Here is a 14,866-nt window from a genome sequence, read left to right on the forward strand (position 1 = left end):
TTTCCATCTGTAGAAATGGAATGTGCTGTTGTGTTAGGGAAGTCTGCTATGGTTAGGGTTGCTATAGGCATACGAGGATGCTCATGAACAAAACCTGTGGTACTTACAGCCTCTTTGTTGTTGTTGTTTTTTGGCTTTGCATATTTTGAGGGGAAAAAAAATAAAAATAATTCCCAGGATCATTTGGCCAGGTTCTCACACTGAATTACTTGTGAAACTACATACTACAGGGATTTGGTCTCCATTAAAAGGTCAGTTAAGTTTATCAACAAATAAAAGACTATCTGGGGCATGACATAAACAAAACATAATTTGTTAGCAGTTGTTCAGTAGCCTCAGACGAATTCTTAAACACCTCTCTTTAAATAAAATACAGTTCAGTTCTTTAACTAAGCTAGAATTTCTGTTCTTTACTTAAGCTTCATACATGATTCGTCTTTACTATTATCCATAACTATTTAAAAGTCCATTACTGCAACACAGATCTGGAGAAAACTGCATTCTAAAAAATAATTTTATGCAGAGAAAATGCGCTTGTCATCTTAAGGATGATCGGGGCACTGATAGGAAAATTAGCATTAACTGGTTTGGATGCAGCTCAAGGCAAGGGAGGTTTGCCTTGAGTTTTTCCAAGGGCATTTACTATTCTTCAGTTTGTTCCCAATAGGGTAAAATGTCATTCCAATTTCCTTAGGTCTTCTGTAGTAGCAGTTATTTAATATACCTAATCCTGTTCCCAGTAACCCAGTTGCATCTACCCTTTTTAGAGACCAGTTAGGGTTAAAGAGAACTTCTTGTCCCACATTTTTAATTATAAAAGGACCTGTGCTGAAGATGGAAGGAGTCAGATTACCGTAAGGCCCAATTGGTATATTCTTTTTTGTACTGATAATTCTGTGCCTCTGTAACCCCAAAAGACAGTCTTGCAGTTCAGCCATTCTTAGAGAATCATTCCAACTCCATTCATCTTTGGAAAAAAAAATCGTTTCCATGTAGAACTAAAGTAGAGAGATTTAGGTCCTTTTTGTTTTGAGAAGTCCTAGGGCCCGTCCTATACTGTAACAATGCATGGTTAGATGTCACGGTGAAACACCTCAGCTCCATGCACAACCACAGCAGCTAAGTTTCCTTTAAGGCCAGTAATTGCATCAAGGTCAGGGTAAAACATAGCATTATTAATCCAAACTGTTGGTTTGCGATTCTCCAGCTGCCCCCATGCAGTTCACTCAGGATTCCTGTGAACACAAAAGAAAATAAAATAGGCTCGGTTGTATTCAACTGGCAGGGTTAGAAAGAGGGTCAAATAGCAATCTTTGACTTCCCACGTGCAGGGATATTTGGGAGCAGTTAGCACCATTGCTACTGTTAGGTGCACAGAAGGCTTTCACTATCTCTGCCATGTTTGGAACCGCAGCAGTCAAAGGTGTGGTGTTAGCATTTAACTGTCTGTAATCCACTGTAAAATGCCATTGCCTGGTTGGGTTCTTTACCAGCCACACCGGTGAATTGTAAGGTGCATGAGTCCTTTTAATAATGCCTTTCAACTCCACGCAGTTCCATCAGGGAGTTTCCACATACGGCCACGCAGTACGTCACATCCTAAAATAGTATACGCAGCACCAACTAATACTTCTGCTCTGGTTAATTTTTGTTCCTCTGGCAGCCAGAGTGAAATTTTTGCGGTGGGGCATTGTTTTTCTACACCATCAATTCCCGTGAATTTAACCCTGCGTCGTTCAGGTGTTACGCCCGGGGTTTGTGCTGTCTCATGGGTAATTACTGACATTTGGGTCCCGGTGTCAATAAGAAAATTTACCAATATTTTTGAGGGTCCAATGGGAATGGCAATGATAGGGTCAGAGTGTTCATCAGAGAGCCATTGAACTGCTAATACCTGCCGAGCAGGGTGGCTCACTGCCCTTCCCAGGGATAGGAGGTTTTTTTTGCTGAGTTTCTGCCTCCTCAGTTGGGCTCAGTGCAGAAGTTGCAGTTTCTTTGCGGGATGGAGGCTTTCCGGTTAGGCAATTCTCCCCAGCTGGAATGTTTTTCTTACCCAGAAATTGGACGAATGTACAGAGGTCCTCCATAGAGGCACCACGCAAGAATGGTCGGGGTGCACCCAAAGCTAGGGCCAGTCAGGGAGTCCACGGATGAGAGGGGTTAATCGAGCTGGGTCAATAGGAGCTAACATCGGGGATTTCCTGAATTCATCTCTTTCATCTATCGCCTGAATGCACGCTGCTTTCTGTACTGCTACTGCCAGGTCAGAATAGCTTGTGGCTCTAATTTCCAGTGGTTCCCCTCTCTCCTGGGGATCTACACCACCTGCCCAGTATGCAGCCCGTGCTATAGAGTTATAGAGTTATAGAGGAATTACGGTCTCCTGGTGTGGTGGTTAAAAATACTCCAGGTCTCCAAAAGCCTCCTTCCTCTTCCTCACTCACCATAATTTGATGTCAAGAGAAACTTCAAGAAAAACTCGCCACATGTAATCAAATTCCAATTCTCCTGAGCGCCTTGAGAACTTTTCCTGTATTTTAACCAACTCTGCTGGTGACCATGAAATTGCTTGCACAGTAGTGCAGATTTCATCATCATCATCAATGGTAGTCTCAATTTTAACCAAAGGTCTCAAGGAAATCAACTGAGGTTCGGAATCAGCGATCTCTTTGACATCATCATCACTGTCAAACCAAAAATCACCACCCCAGCTTGCAGGGTCTGCGCTATGCATCAATCTACGATCCTGCTTAACCGGAGCAGACGGCTGTGTTCTATTTAACAGATGACTAAACCTCTCCAGCAATTGTTTAAGATGATTATTCTCCTTAGCTTCCTGAGCACAAGACAAACAGGCATCTAACACAGCACAAATCACACCTTTACCCTTCCGTTGTCTGATCTTTTGTGAAGCCTGACACTGCTCAATACTTTCCACCACTTTCTCTTGATTTTTCCAAAATTTTTGGGCCCACTCCTTCCCCACCTGGGAAGGGAAACATTTGCATTTTTGCAGCAGTTTACCCGTAGCAGTCCTGCCGACTACACCAATTTCTCTGTCACGTTAAGGGGTGCAGCCAATTAACCGTTGCGGGTCCGGTCGGATTCAGGGTACTGAACTATCACAGTCACAGATTCCCAAGAACGCATTAACCGATGTGGGTCTGGTTGGATTGGGAGCACTGAACTACCACGGTCACGGATTCACCAATAACATATAACCGCCCTCACTCTAGTCGCGTTCAATGAGAACTATCACGGCTGGGAACAACACAGTTAAGTGCAATTTATTACAGCAACAGGCACACAGGTTCTTTGGATTGCCGGCAGTAATTTGCTGTCTGCAAAAGCAAGCTAGTGTGCATGAAATACACAGGTGTGCAGCCTGGAAATTAACGCGTTAAAAGGCACAAAGACTCTATAGAGATTTCTAAGTTTCCGCGGAGACACACAGCATAACCAAGTGTTCAACTCTCACCCAAAGGCGTCCCAATGGGGGGGAGAAGAGAGGCTCAGCCCGTCGACTGATCCCAGGGGTCAGGAGGTCCTCGGGATGGTGTATTCCCTCGTGATGGTATCTCCCTTGACAGTGGTATCTTCCCTAACAATGGTATCTTCCCTAACATCCACTCTCTCTTAGGCCAATTTTATTATTTTCTATCTTTTAGGTGGAGCTTGAGTGATTCTAGCCAAGCATATCTTAGTTACGATTGGTGAAAAGTTTTCCCATCTCTGTTTAAAGGAATAGGCTCCGAGAAATTCAGAGCATGTGCTCGGTGAGGGGTGGTCGCACCTTGGAGGCAGGTAGCTTTTGGGATGGAGGTGTGTTTTGGTATTATAATGATATTATAATGAGCAAAAGTACACTAGAGTACAGCATTTGTCAAAACATGACAGGTCGTTGGCCCATACTTCATAGTATCCTGATTGCAGTTCAGTTTCATTAAAACCCATGATATACATGCAGTATAAGGTCTAATACACCTGCTATTTTTCTCTTCTTTTGGAAAGAAACTGAGCTAGAGTAACAAAAACTCCAAACAATCCCCCCCACACCCCCATTTAGCTATGGAGATTGACAGTGCTTTACTGTAATAGGTCATTTAACCCCAGCGTCTCATTTGTGGCATTACTGGGAGTGACAGTCTGTGTGGGTAGCTGAAGAGCTTCCACCACGCTCTCACTGTCAGCAGAGTGTAGTGGTTTGTGTATGTAAAAAGCCATGTAACTGGGACGTGCATTTAACGATAGCACAGAACAGCTCCCTCCTGTCACCTGAGTGCCGGCTGCATTTCCAGAAGCACTCTTTTTATGAGCAGGGACATCTCCCAGGACACCTGGCACCAGCTCAGCACAGCTTCTGACCCTCGCGGCTGCAGGTGCACCAGCCCAGGAGGCACCTGGGGCTAAAGCAGCAGCACTGGAGCAGGAAAGGACTCTGTTGTCCTGGGGCAGAGGTGAAAGGGGAAGCATCTGCGAGTCCCCTGCCAGAACCATGCTGAAGGAGCGCTCGCCCCTGCTTGTCCTGCCTGGCATGGCAAGAGCAAAGGCACATGGATGGGCTGGAAAGCTCAACACGTGGGTGGATCTGTCTACACCCAAATGCCTGGAGACAATTCTTGGGTGACACAGAAGCAGCTGTTACGAGAAACCCATGAGAGATTATGGAGGCAGCTGAGTTGTGTAAATATTAACAAAATTAGAGCTGCCCAGAATGTCCTACTCAAATGAGAAACTTTCTCTGTGCCCCAAGTGCATGGGGTGCGCTAGCAGCGGCTGCTGCAACATGCAGGCAGCGGGGCAGGGAGCACAGGGGTGGCACTCCAGCAGGACAGACACACGGAGCGGCACGGGGAGAACCCAAACTGCACAATAACCAGGGAAAGGGAGTAAAGAGAGTGCTCCAGCGCTTCTCGACAGTATTACCCTGTGCTCCCTGTGCCGGGAGGGGATGCTGGCACCTCGGGCACCCTTCTGCCTTTCAAGGGAAGCGGGGGCAGGCCTGGGGGGGATGTTGCCACCTGATGCTAGCGCAGCTCCAGCTCTGCAGGGCAGGGAGGCAGCGGGGCACAGCTCGGCTCGTTCCTTTGCCCCATCTCAAGCAGCAACAGGAAATCCAGGAGCTCTGTGAAATGACAGGGAGAGAGAGAGAGTGAAGTCCCCTCGCCTGGTGACGTCTCTCCTTCCTCTTTTTTTTTTTTTTTTCCTGTCCCTATAAAGAATCCCGGGCTCGCATCAAACTTCCCAGCGAAGGCAAACCGGACCCGGAGGGGTGGGGGAAAAAGGAGGAGAAGAAGCCCTTGGGCGGGCTGCGGCCATGCCCGAGCCCCTCGGGGTGTCCCCCCGCAGGTGACAGGACGGGACAAGGGGCTCGGCCCCGCCGCACCTGCGCCCCCATCCCGGCGGCCGCCTCAGCCCCAGCTCCAGGCAGAGGAGACCTCGGCAGCAGCGAGCTCGCCGGCCGCAGGAAACTTTATTATTATTTTGTTGGTTTTTTTTTTTTTTTTTTTTTTTTGTCCAAGTTTTCGGGGGTTTTGCTCAGCTTTGTAACCCCTTGCGTTACTCCGCGCCGCAACCGCCCCCCACCCCCTGAATTAGAAAACCGGGGAAAACAAACAAACAAACAACAAAACGAGGAATAAAGTTATCCCGGATTTAAAACAAACGAACAAACTTTAAAACCTGCACCTCGAGAAGAAAGGACGGACAACCAGCCCCGCGGCGCCAGGATGAGGCGGTGACCGGCAGCGGCAACTCGCTGCCCGCCGCGCTCTGCCCCTCCCGTCCCGCTCCGGCCAAGCTCTCCGCCCGGCCATGGCCCCCCGGCCCAGCGCCGCCACGGCCGCCTGCGCCCTGCTGCTGCTGCTGACGCCCGGTAAGAGCCCCCCGTCCCCGGGCCGAGCCCCGCCGGAGAGGTCCGGGACGCGGCCGGGGCCGGCGGCACCCGGCGCCGCCTCAGGGAGCGGGCGGGCGGGCGCCAGGGGGCGCCGCGGGGTCTCCCGGGGAGCGCGCACGGGGCGCTGCGCGGCTCCCCTGAGGGGAGCTGGGGGGTCCCGGTGGGGTTGGGGGGGGTCCCTGTGGGGCTTAGGGGAGGGGGCTGTGGGGTTTTGGGGGGATCCCTGTGGGGGTTGGGGAGCCCAGGGGTAACCCAGAGGGTTTGGCATTTCGGCAGTGCTGCGTGAAGTTACTTCGTTGGCACGTGTTGGGTGAGGGAGGTGAGGTGCTAGGTAGCGGGGAGTTGCTTCTGAAGGCAGTTCTCCGTCAGTTTTGTTGGGTGGTGGATGGGTTTCACTGTACGCTTAGCATGTTGCAAGCCTTTTGTGGTTTAGTTTTATGAGGTGGACACACTGAAGCATCCTTGGTTTTCTTGGCTCCACTCAGAGATGCGTTCCTTCTGCAGAAACGCCCCCAGGCTGGCTGCACGGTGCTAGCCCAGTGCATTTCACATATCCCCTACAGCATCTTCCCCACAGCTCCCTGCACAATAAACAGTTCATGCTGCAAACTGCCTGACCAGCTTTTCCTGAAAATAAAAAAAGCCACCACAAATGGTGCAGGCCAAAGAGCCCTCTGTGGCTGGCACTGTGGTGACCCTTGGTCCGAGTGCCCCGGTAAGGCTGGTGCCGTGGTCCCATGCCACATAGGACACCAGGACCTGCACCCCGAGGTGCACCGGTGGGGAACAGGGAGCCCGTGTGTCCCTCTGGGGGTCCTGTAATTGCTCCACCTGGCTGACACGTGTGTGTTAATTGGCAGTTAACGCACAGGCTGGAAGAGCTGCCCATAGAAGGTGCATTAGCAGAAACCCAACCTGGAGTTTCACAAAGGCATAAAGCCCCACAGACTTCTGTGGATCGCAGGGAGATGAGAACAAGTGTTCGGCAGAAGGGAGAAAGCATGTCTTGCCGCAAGGGTTCCTGAAGTGGAGCACGGTGCAGTGGGACCCAAGTGGCTGGGTGAAAAGGCTGGCTAGAGGTGGTACCCACACAGCAGTGCTGCCTTGGTTCTTCCCTTACCAGCACTGCTTTCCTGGCACTTTTGGTGCTAATAACTTTGTAAATTGGTCCAGGCTCACCTTCTCATCAGTGCCAGGCAGAGAGGAGGCAATGTCTGCATCCAGTGGCAAGGAAAGGAAGACAGGCACATCGCTACCTGTCCATGTAGGCAAAGGCTGATGATGGATTTGGAAGCAGCATTATGGCTGTCAGACCTTTGCCCATCATTAGGAAAAGAATCTGTTAGCACAGTGTCTGTGTGCCCTAATTAGGCTGGAAGCCAAACTGAAACAGGGCCAGGAAGTTGGAGGATTCTGGATAGCACTGATGTTAGTGAGGTATTAACTCCTCAGTAACCTGTCCCTCAAAGTTCATCTCCAGCGGTGAATTTAATCAAACTTTGTTTGACCTCCCAGGGGACAAGAGGCAGGGATCTGTCCTGCGGGCTGTAGGTTAAGCCTTCTCTGGGATCTTTCTGGTCAAAGTTAGGCAGAGTTATGCTGAAGAACTTGAATCTGATTCAAACCCAAACATCTGCAAGGCAGACAGAAGATTTGGCAAGGGTGAAAGACGTCCCCGAGGTGCTGAGTGAGGGCAGTGCAGGTGCCCAGCCCCAGGGGCACCTCCCTGGTCAGGACTTCCCAGGCGCCCAAGAGAAAGGGAATGCTGGCGGCCCTTACCAAACCTCAGCAAGGGAGCTGGAGTGCCCTCTCCTTCTGTATCAGTGGTTGCAGCCGCTGTGTTGTTATATCCTGCTTTGCAGCTCAGCAGATCACCTATGTGGGCCAGGAATACCAGAGGACAGAAGTTGTCTGTAGCCGTAAAATTGATCCGGATCAATGGGTGGTCTCCTTCAGAGAACTCCTGTGCAAGGAGGATCATTCGCTCCATGTCTGTGTTTAGCAGGGAGAAGAGACCATGCAAACTTCACCCCAAGAAAATCCTGCCTCATCTTAAAACGTAGCTTCAAAACATTTTATGTGTCTTTAAATTTCCTAAGACAGTTCTACAGGTGTCATGAAATATCCACTTTCTTTTCGTTTATTACAGAGCTTATTTCAAACTCTTTCTTGTACTAGTTAGGGGATTTCTGCTAAAAACTTTTTACATAGTAATAATAGTTGTGGAGATGCCAACAGCTGGCACAAGTTTCAGGTAGGCCATTAAAAAAATCTAAAAAGGATTATTGATGTTGGCAATACCTTCTGTAGTGTCTTTCGCCCTTTGATATTATCAAAAAGTTTTTAATATATACGCTTTCCAAATAACTTTTCCGGTATTGGAATAAACACGGTAATTTCAATGACGTAACACTGGAAAACTAACAAGATTCAAGAATTAAAATCAGGTCCTGCCTGATCCCTTTGAAGCAAGTTTGGAGTTTAACGTTTTTATTTGTTTCATTTTGCAACTTCTTCTACAAACAGGCCTACAAATATACCCGGAAAGGCAATTTAGCTTACTAACAGATGCATTTCAAATGCGCCACATGTCAAGAGTTAATCAAAAGCTTCGGGAGCTCAGAACCCTGCCAGCTTTCCAGGAAGGGTGCCCACTGCATGTAGCCAGGACTGCAGAGCCGGCGGTGCACTGTTGCGAAGGCATTCGGGGTGTGCTTCTGCCTTCCTCTGAGGCAGCCAGTGCTGGGAAGTGGAGGATTGGATAGCCGACAATATGGGCTGTTGATCGGTTCTAGTAAACCAAAAATGTGTCTCTTAATTGGTGTTATTTCTAAACATTTGCTTTACTGTGGGAAAATGTTATAAAAAGCAAAGGAGACTTTTTATAAGATTGTGATATATGAGCTTCTCTGCCTGAAGCTGCCACTTTCAAAACCAACTGGAAATCTCTTACACTAATTCATCTATTTAAGGCAAGGAAAAAAATGCAAAGTATTTCTGAATACTCCCCGAGCTTCTAAAAACCAGCATCATACCCAAAAGAATACTGAGAATACAAACCAGATTGTTTGTTGAAGGTTTCTGTTACAAGAACTTAACATATCTTCTTTTAAAATTTCGAAAATATTTATCTGCACACATTTCCCCTTTGGTCTGCCAACACACATGGATCGAAATAAGAGCAACAGTGTACATTTGAGTTGTCTCCGTTCCTTCTGTACGGTCTCTGAATTGCTCGCTGTAACATGAAGTATTTGTTCAACCCAGCTCAGTCTGAAGTATTACATCGAGCCGGGCTGTACATACAGTACGTGTATTGCCGGCAGGTTACCTTATTGCAAAAGGTTTCCAACGAGCACGGGAGATTTCTTAGGTACAGTCAGTGGTACGTGATCTGCCTTTTTGGTAAGTTTGTCTTCCAAACTGCCAGCACGGTTTGAAGGAGGGTGAAAATCTGCCTTATGCTGCGTACACTCGGAGATGAAACATGCCTTTTGCTTCCAAAGACATTTGCAAAGCATATGCAGCAAGGGTCACTTGATCATCAGCAAAGAACAGGATGAACAGAGGAGCTGCTTTCAGCTTACACTGCAAAACAGTTTTGGGGCAGCGGCAGCAACCTGCGTTTTTTAAAACTACACAGGAAATTTCCAGGAGGCAGCCTTTGACTTTCACAGAGAGTACGAGAAGGACACTGAAGCTTAGCAGCCCTGCTGAAGTTCTTGTGCTTAGTTCCTCTCATCTCCCTTGCTCCACCTTTCCTTTTTTTCTCTACACCAGCCTGATGTCACTGGGATGGGAAATTACGAGTGGAAGCAATTAAAAGATATTCAGAATATCTAAACGACAGCCAGGAGCAAAATAGATGTGTCCCAAGTGTTTTCCTTCAGAAAGCAGCTCAAATGGCTGACGGGACACAAAGGCTGCTGGGTGCCAATCGAGGCATTCTAGTTCTCACCTTTGGGCAGAGCACCTGGCTGTGCTCCACCACAGGGCCAGAAAAGCTGGCTACATAAACAAGCGGGCATAAAATGTGTGCAATAGCGGGCTGATCTCCTCTGTTAGGCACTTCTTTAATTTTTCTTTTTTTAAGGCCACAGAGAAAATAGGAGAACCTGCCAAAATCAGCCAGTCAAGGTTATTATCTGGAAATGGCATTTAATATAAGCACATGCTTGAAGGCTGCCCCAGGGAGCAGAACTTTAGCAGCAAAGAGCTTGCAATCACCAGGAGCAAGCCAAGATTAGAACAAATCATGTGAAGTGAGGCTTTCTGTATAGGAGATCTTAGAGGCTTGCCCATGAGCCATTTGCTTCAAGTGAGAAAGGAGGAAGGTTTGAAGAAGGTAGGGAGTCTGATCTCATGAGCCTGTGATGAACAAAACTGATTGCTGCCCATTTTGTGCAAACTCCACACTGCCCGAGTGCTGCACCCACTTGTGTGGGGAACCCCGGCTCACCTGAAGCCAGGTATCAGCACATGTCCAGAACTGAACTAGGCAAATCTGGTGACCTGGCCGGATCCCCTGGCCAGTAACGGGAATAGGAAGCTGGAAAGAATCTCAAGTCCCGTGCCCACTCCACAGAGCTGAATCTGGGCTTTTCTCTGCCACGAGGCAGGGCGTGCAGCACATGTGGCCACCACCGGCATTGCCCCGTGTACCCCGGAGGGACGATCTCAGCTTTTTGCTTTCAAAGGCTTTGGAAATGCATGCAGTGAATCCACATATTGAGGGCAGCTGAGCCAGTGCCCCGTGCAGTTGTTAGCTTTGTATTAGGCAGTTGCTACCAGTTTCATACAGCTATGTACTCTGATGGGTAGTGAGCAAATCTGTGAACAGTTTTATTATGGATAGTGAGTAAGTGTGTGAACTGTTTTATAGGGCAGCCCAACACCCTCATCTCCAAGTCCTTGGATTAGCCTGTCTTTATAGCAGATACTTTTTGTCCTCACTACATCCTACACCCCTCTCCTGCTCGCTCCCCCCTTTCCTGCATGTCTCCTAAACTCCCCTCAGGGCTCAGGATTCCTTGAATTTTTACATTAGTGAAAGTCAGGAGGAATTTCTCAGCCCTTCCACTCTAGAGGTCGGCACAGTCTCTCTTTCCTGTACCAAAATGAATTTTGCCCTTACGTGGTGCCTGGTGCAGAGATTAGGCAAGCCAGGGTCTGAGACCTGCAGCCGAATCCTGTGTTTTCTGCAAGCAGAGGCACCAAATCTTCATGCTGAACTAAACTTTTCAAGAGCAATTTTTTCAAGCCTCCCCCCCAGTATCCACAAACGCAAAAGGAGTCACAGCTAGCGCACGGTGTGCGTGCAACCAATGTTTGGGGCTTTCATTGCGGCTCTAAGCTGCAAAGCTTTTAGCGCTGAAAAGGAATCTTAGACATCAGTGAGTAAGAAGGAAAGAACCTCTTCTAACCCTTCAAATGATGCAAGGCCAAACAAGCCCATTTTCCTTTGTGCCCTGCTGAGAATGGCAAAAGCATATGCTCCCTGAGATTTCAAAATTCAGCCAAAAACTGGACTCAGGACCAGAATGTAAAGGAAATATATGGACCAGCCTTCTATTTTCAGATCACTTGCCTTTGTCTTCTGCATTTCCACATAGGTTTCCTTAGATCTTCCTGTGTTTTTCTGAACTGTGGGAACACGATTGCCAAGGAAGTAGAGAGGGGAGTTTTCAGTCCTTCTGGGATTGTTCTTGATTTGAGGGTCAAGGAAGCTTGACCTAGTCATTACCTGTTCCATTTTTTAAAAAATCTCCATGAATTTGAAACACCGCAGTCAAAATCTTTGCTTCCTTAGAGCCCACAGCTCAGAAATTACACACCTTAAATTCTTCCTTATAGATACCCTAAGGTCAGCAATGGGGCTACTTTGCCCACTCCTCTATAGCTGGGGGTAAACTCACGGGGCTATGTCACACCAACACACACACACAAACAGCTATCCTGTAAGGGATTCATCCTGTTTGACATTAACCTATACCTCATTAGCTGAAATTAGCGCTGAATACAATAATTTGGGAGTTGAAGCAATTTCCTCCTTGTCTCCAGAAGCCTGCAGCTGGTGATACGGGCACGGAGCCTCCTTAGTATCCCAGTCCTGATCCTAGATTCCCTCACTGCTACTGGGAAGGGCTCGCTTTGGCTCTTTGTAGCCACAGGGATCATCCTGAAAGCTGATACTGAGCCTGGACTTCCTGAATTTTGGGGTTTGGTTGCGCAGGGGCTGCTGTTTCAGACCTTTAATGTGCGGATGCCTACTACAGCGTGTCCTCCAGGAGTTATAAAAAGTGTTTTTCCCCTCTGCTTCTTCACTTGTTCTTCCAGCTGCCTGAAGCTGCCTCCCCGAGGGGCTGTAACACATGCCCACACAGTAGCATTTGGAAACCCTTTTTGTGGGCAATCCTAATTACAGTACGCCTCCATACAGGAAATGGCTGTTGGAAGAGATTGCCCAGAGCCCTTAACAGGAAGACGTATGCAACTGTATTTGAAAGGAGGGAAGTAAGGCACAGTGGATTATCAGTTGCAAGCCTCAAGGTCCCTGTCTTTCCTTGCAGAAAAATAAATCCCACAGGTGCAGCGTTGTCCAGCTCAAGGTACGCCCCCCCCTCTCCAGGCAGGGAGGGGGACCCACTCCATTCGACGCAAATTAACACCATCAGCGCTAATTTGCAAAGATAAGGGAAAGGACTTCATGCACAGCCCCTGCTTAAAGCCCAGGTACTGCTTTGCTCCTTAGCCCATGAGAAATATCAGAACTCCTAATGCAGTGCCCAGGTGCGGGAGAAATGCTTTTCCCAGACCCCTTTGTAGATGTATACGAGGCGAGGAAGTTGTATCAGCTCTTGCTGCATGACACAGCGGGACAGCGAGCTAAACAGCAAATCTGGCTAGTTTGTAACTATTTGTACTATTACAATTAAAGGGTGATTCAAGTGAATGTAAACAATGATGTCACCCCGAGAACCTCTTAAACACAATTTAAGCTATTACATGGTGTGAAGCAGAGAGAATCAGCTAAACTTTTAGCCTGCCACATTTTTTCTCTACAAACGGATGATGTCTGGGTTATTTTCATTTCGTGTACATGCACTTGGGTTGATCTTTGCTCTCCGTTACACAGGTTTAAAGCTGAAGACAATAGCCTGTCTCTGAATTTGCCTTTCTGTGACCAAGAACATTTATTTTATTACGGTTGGTTAGATGTTTGTGGTAGGATCTAAGTGAGAAGAGAACTCGCTGAAAGCTGCTCTCTTGCTGCATGCTTGATAAAGGTGGAGATTTTACTGATCTTGTTGGCAAATCCCAACTCGTTCTGGAAGTGAAAAATCGTGGTGAGAAAGCTCAGTACCCCGCTGACTCTCTAAGAGGGAAAGCCAGTGGGTGGCCTGCACCTAGGCTGCAGCACCGGCCACCTCAGGGCCAGCCACCCCGGCTGCTGTTTGTGGGGCCGCACGTGTGCTCGCTTTGCGTTTATTTTGGCCCTGAAGGTCCCATTCTGCTAAGCCTCCTGGAGGGTCTCGTGCTTAAAAACAACTTTTCTTCAATCTTGGCAAATCTGTTGAGTAAGGCTGGAGTAACAGCTAAGGGAAGAGAGCAGGGCTTGGCCCAACAGGAATCACCAGAGAGGGTAATTAATCCCCAGAATCCAGTCAGCGTGAACCCAGCGCGGCGTGCAATGGGAAGGGATTGCCTGGGGCAGAGCCTCCTTTGGCTACGGTCACAGTGCAGTTGGCCCATCTCACTTTGAAAGACAGCCGTGTGTTTCTCACAGCTCATCATCCCACTCAGCGAAGACCTTTCCAAATATAATGACACCGTGGGTCTCTGGGAAAGTAAGGGCTGGTTGTTACCACGAAGCCGCTAATGATCCTGTTAACAGTTTTATTACTTAATCCACCAATACATCAGGTTCTAACTTTGTCCAGAAAGACAAAACAAGTCTTCGGTGTGATGTATTTATAGGCTTGGAATTGCTCCGAATTTCTAGGCTGTGCTCACATGTGGACCATTTTCTCATGGCTTTCGCACCAAGTCAGATAAACACGGGTAGCTCCATTACCTGGCTCACTGCGGCGTGGTGCATTTTGCCACGTGTAAAATGCAGCTCCGCTTGGGCAACATCACCCCGCCCTGATGAAAGGGAGGTACAGGCCAAAACAAAAAGGGCCGGTATGGCACGGCTGCTGGGATGAAGGAACTGCCCGGGCAAGGTGAGTTCAGGAGAGAGCAGGATGCTGAAGGGGGTGTCGGAGGTTTCCCCCATTTGGCTCCAGGTGCAAATCTCCATCGGGAAATTTTGTCATCACATTTGAAGAGGGATGTATACACGTCTGATTTTGTCTTCTTAGCATTATGGAGACATGGGACTATTTGGAGATACTGTCCAATCTATACTCCTTTCAAGTAGAAAGACTAATAGATGTGGTTATTCATATCCCAAGGCCTACAGCAGGTGAGCATTCTTGGAAGAGAACAAGGGACTAGAAACCCCTTAGAGGGTTCAGAAGTTTGGGCTTTCACGATGTATTCATTGCAGTGTGATCTTTATACCAAGGCTAAAAACATTTGTTATAAATTAGCCACATACTCTGCCTTTTTTTATGGTCGTCTACTTTGCATTTGAAATGCAATGTTCAAGCCTGCATGGTGAAACACCATTATTAATTTAATTTAATAAACCATGATGTAGTGTGCCTTCCTCTGTTACTGAAGTTGATCTCTCTGTAAGTATGTGCATAACTGTGGTTGTTATTAACATTCAATTGCTAACTTTTCTTTCCTAATGTACTATCCAGAGCGTCAGAGCTGGTAAACAACATCAAATAGGGCAGGCAGCCACAAACAGGCACTACGACATCCTACAAGTCTACAAGCACAGACTAATGCTCCCAAGAGAAAGGCTCTCCTTTCCTCATCCCAAGAATATGTGCCACAATTTGTTTTAACATTCTTCAT

At 47.8% G+C, this 14,866-nt stretch overlaps 2 protein-coding genes across 11 annotated transcripts in view; one reads left to right on the top strand and one right to left on the bottom strand.

Moving 5' to 3' along the window:
* Window positions 1-14,866, bottom strand: part of LOC118167252 — a 237,830-nt gene that overhangs the window by 44,927 nt on the left and 178,037 nt on the right. For 8 of the 9 annotated variants that reach the window (XR_004751048.1, XR_004751047.1, XR_004751046.1 and 5 more), the window contains one exon: window positions 5,022-5,125. Coding sequence is in view for 1 of the 9 variants with exons in the window: in XM_035326539.1 (XP_035182430.1) it covers window positions 5,098-5,125 (28 nt within the window). In the remaining 8 variants the exon portion in view is untranslated. Of the gene's footprint in view, window positions 1-4,885; window positions 5,126-14,866 lie in introns of those variants that run through there. The other variant, XM_035326539.1, reaches the window with a different exon arrangement.
* LOC118167246 (vascular endothelial growth factor receptor kdr-like) overlaps window positions 5,563-14,866 on the top strand; it is a 131,886-nt gene continuing 122,582 nt past the window's right edge. The window contains exon 1 of one of the 2 annotated variants that reach the window (XM_035326531.1): window positions 5,563-5,875. In XM_035326531.1, the coding sequence (XP_035182422.1) occupies window positions 5,815-5,875 (61 nt within the window). In that variant the 5' untranslated portion in view covers window positions 5,563-5,814. The remainder of the gene's footprint in view (window positions 5,876-14,866) is intronic. The other variant, XM_035326532.1, reaches the window with a different exon arrangement.

This window comes from Oxyura jamaicensis, chromosome 4 (genome assembly GCF_011077185.1).
Source record: "Oxyura jamaicensis isolate SHBP4307 breed ruddy duck chromosome 4, BPBGC_Ojam_1.0, whole genome shotgun sequence".
Lineage (NCBI taxonomy): Eukaryota > Metazoa > Chordata > Aves > Anseriformes > Anatidae > Oxyura > Oxyura jamaicensis.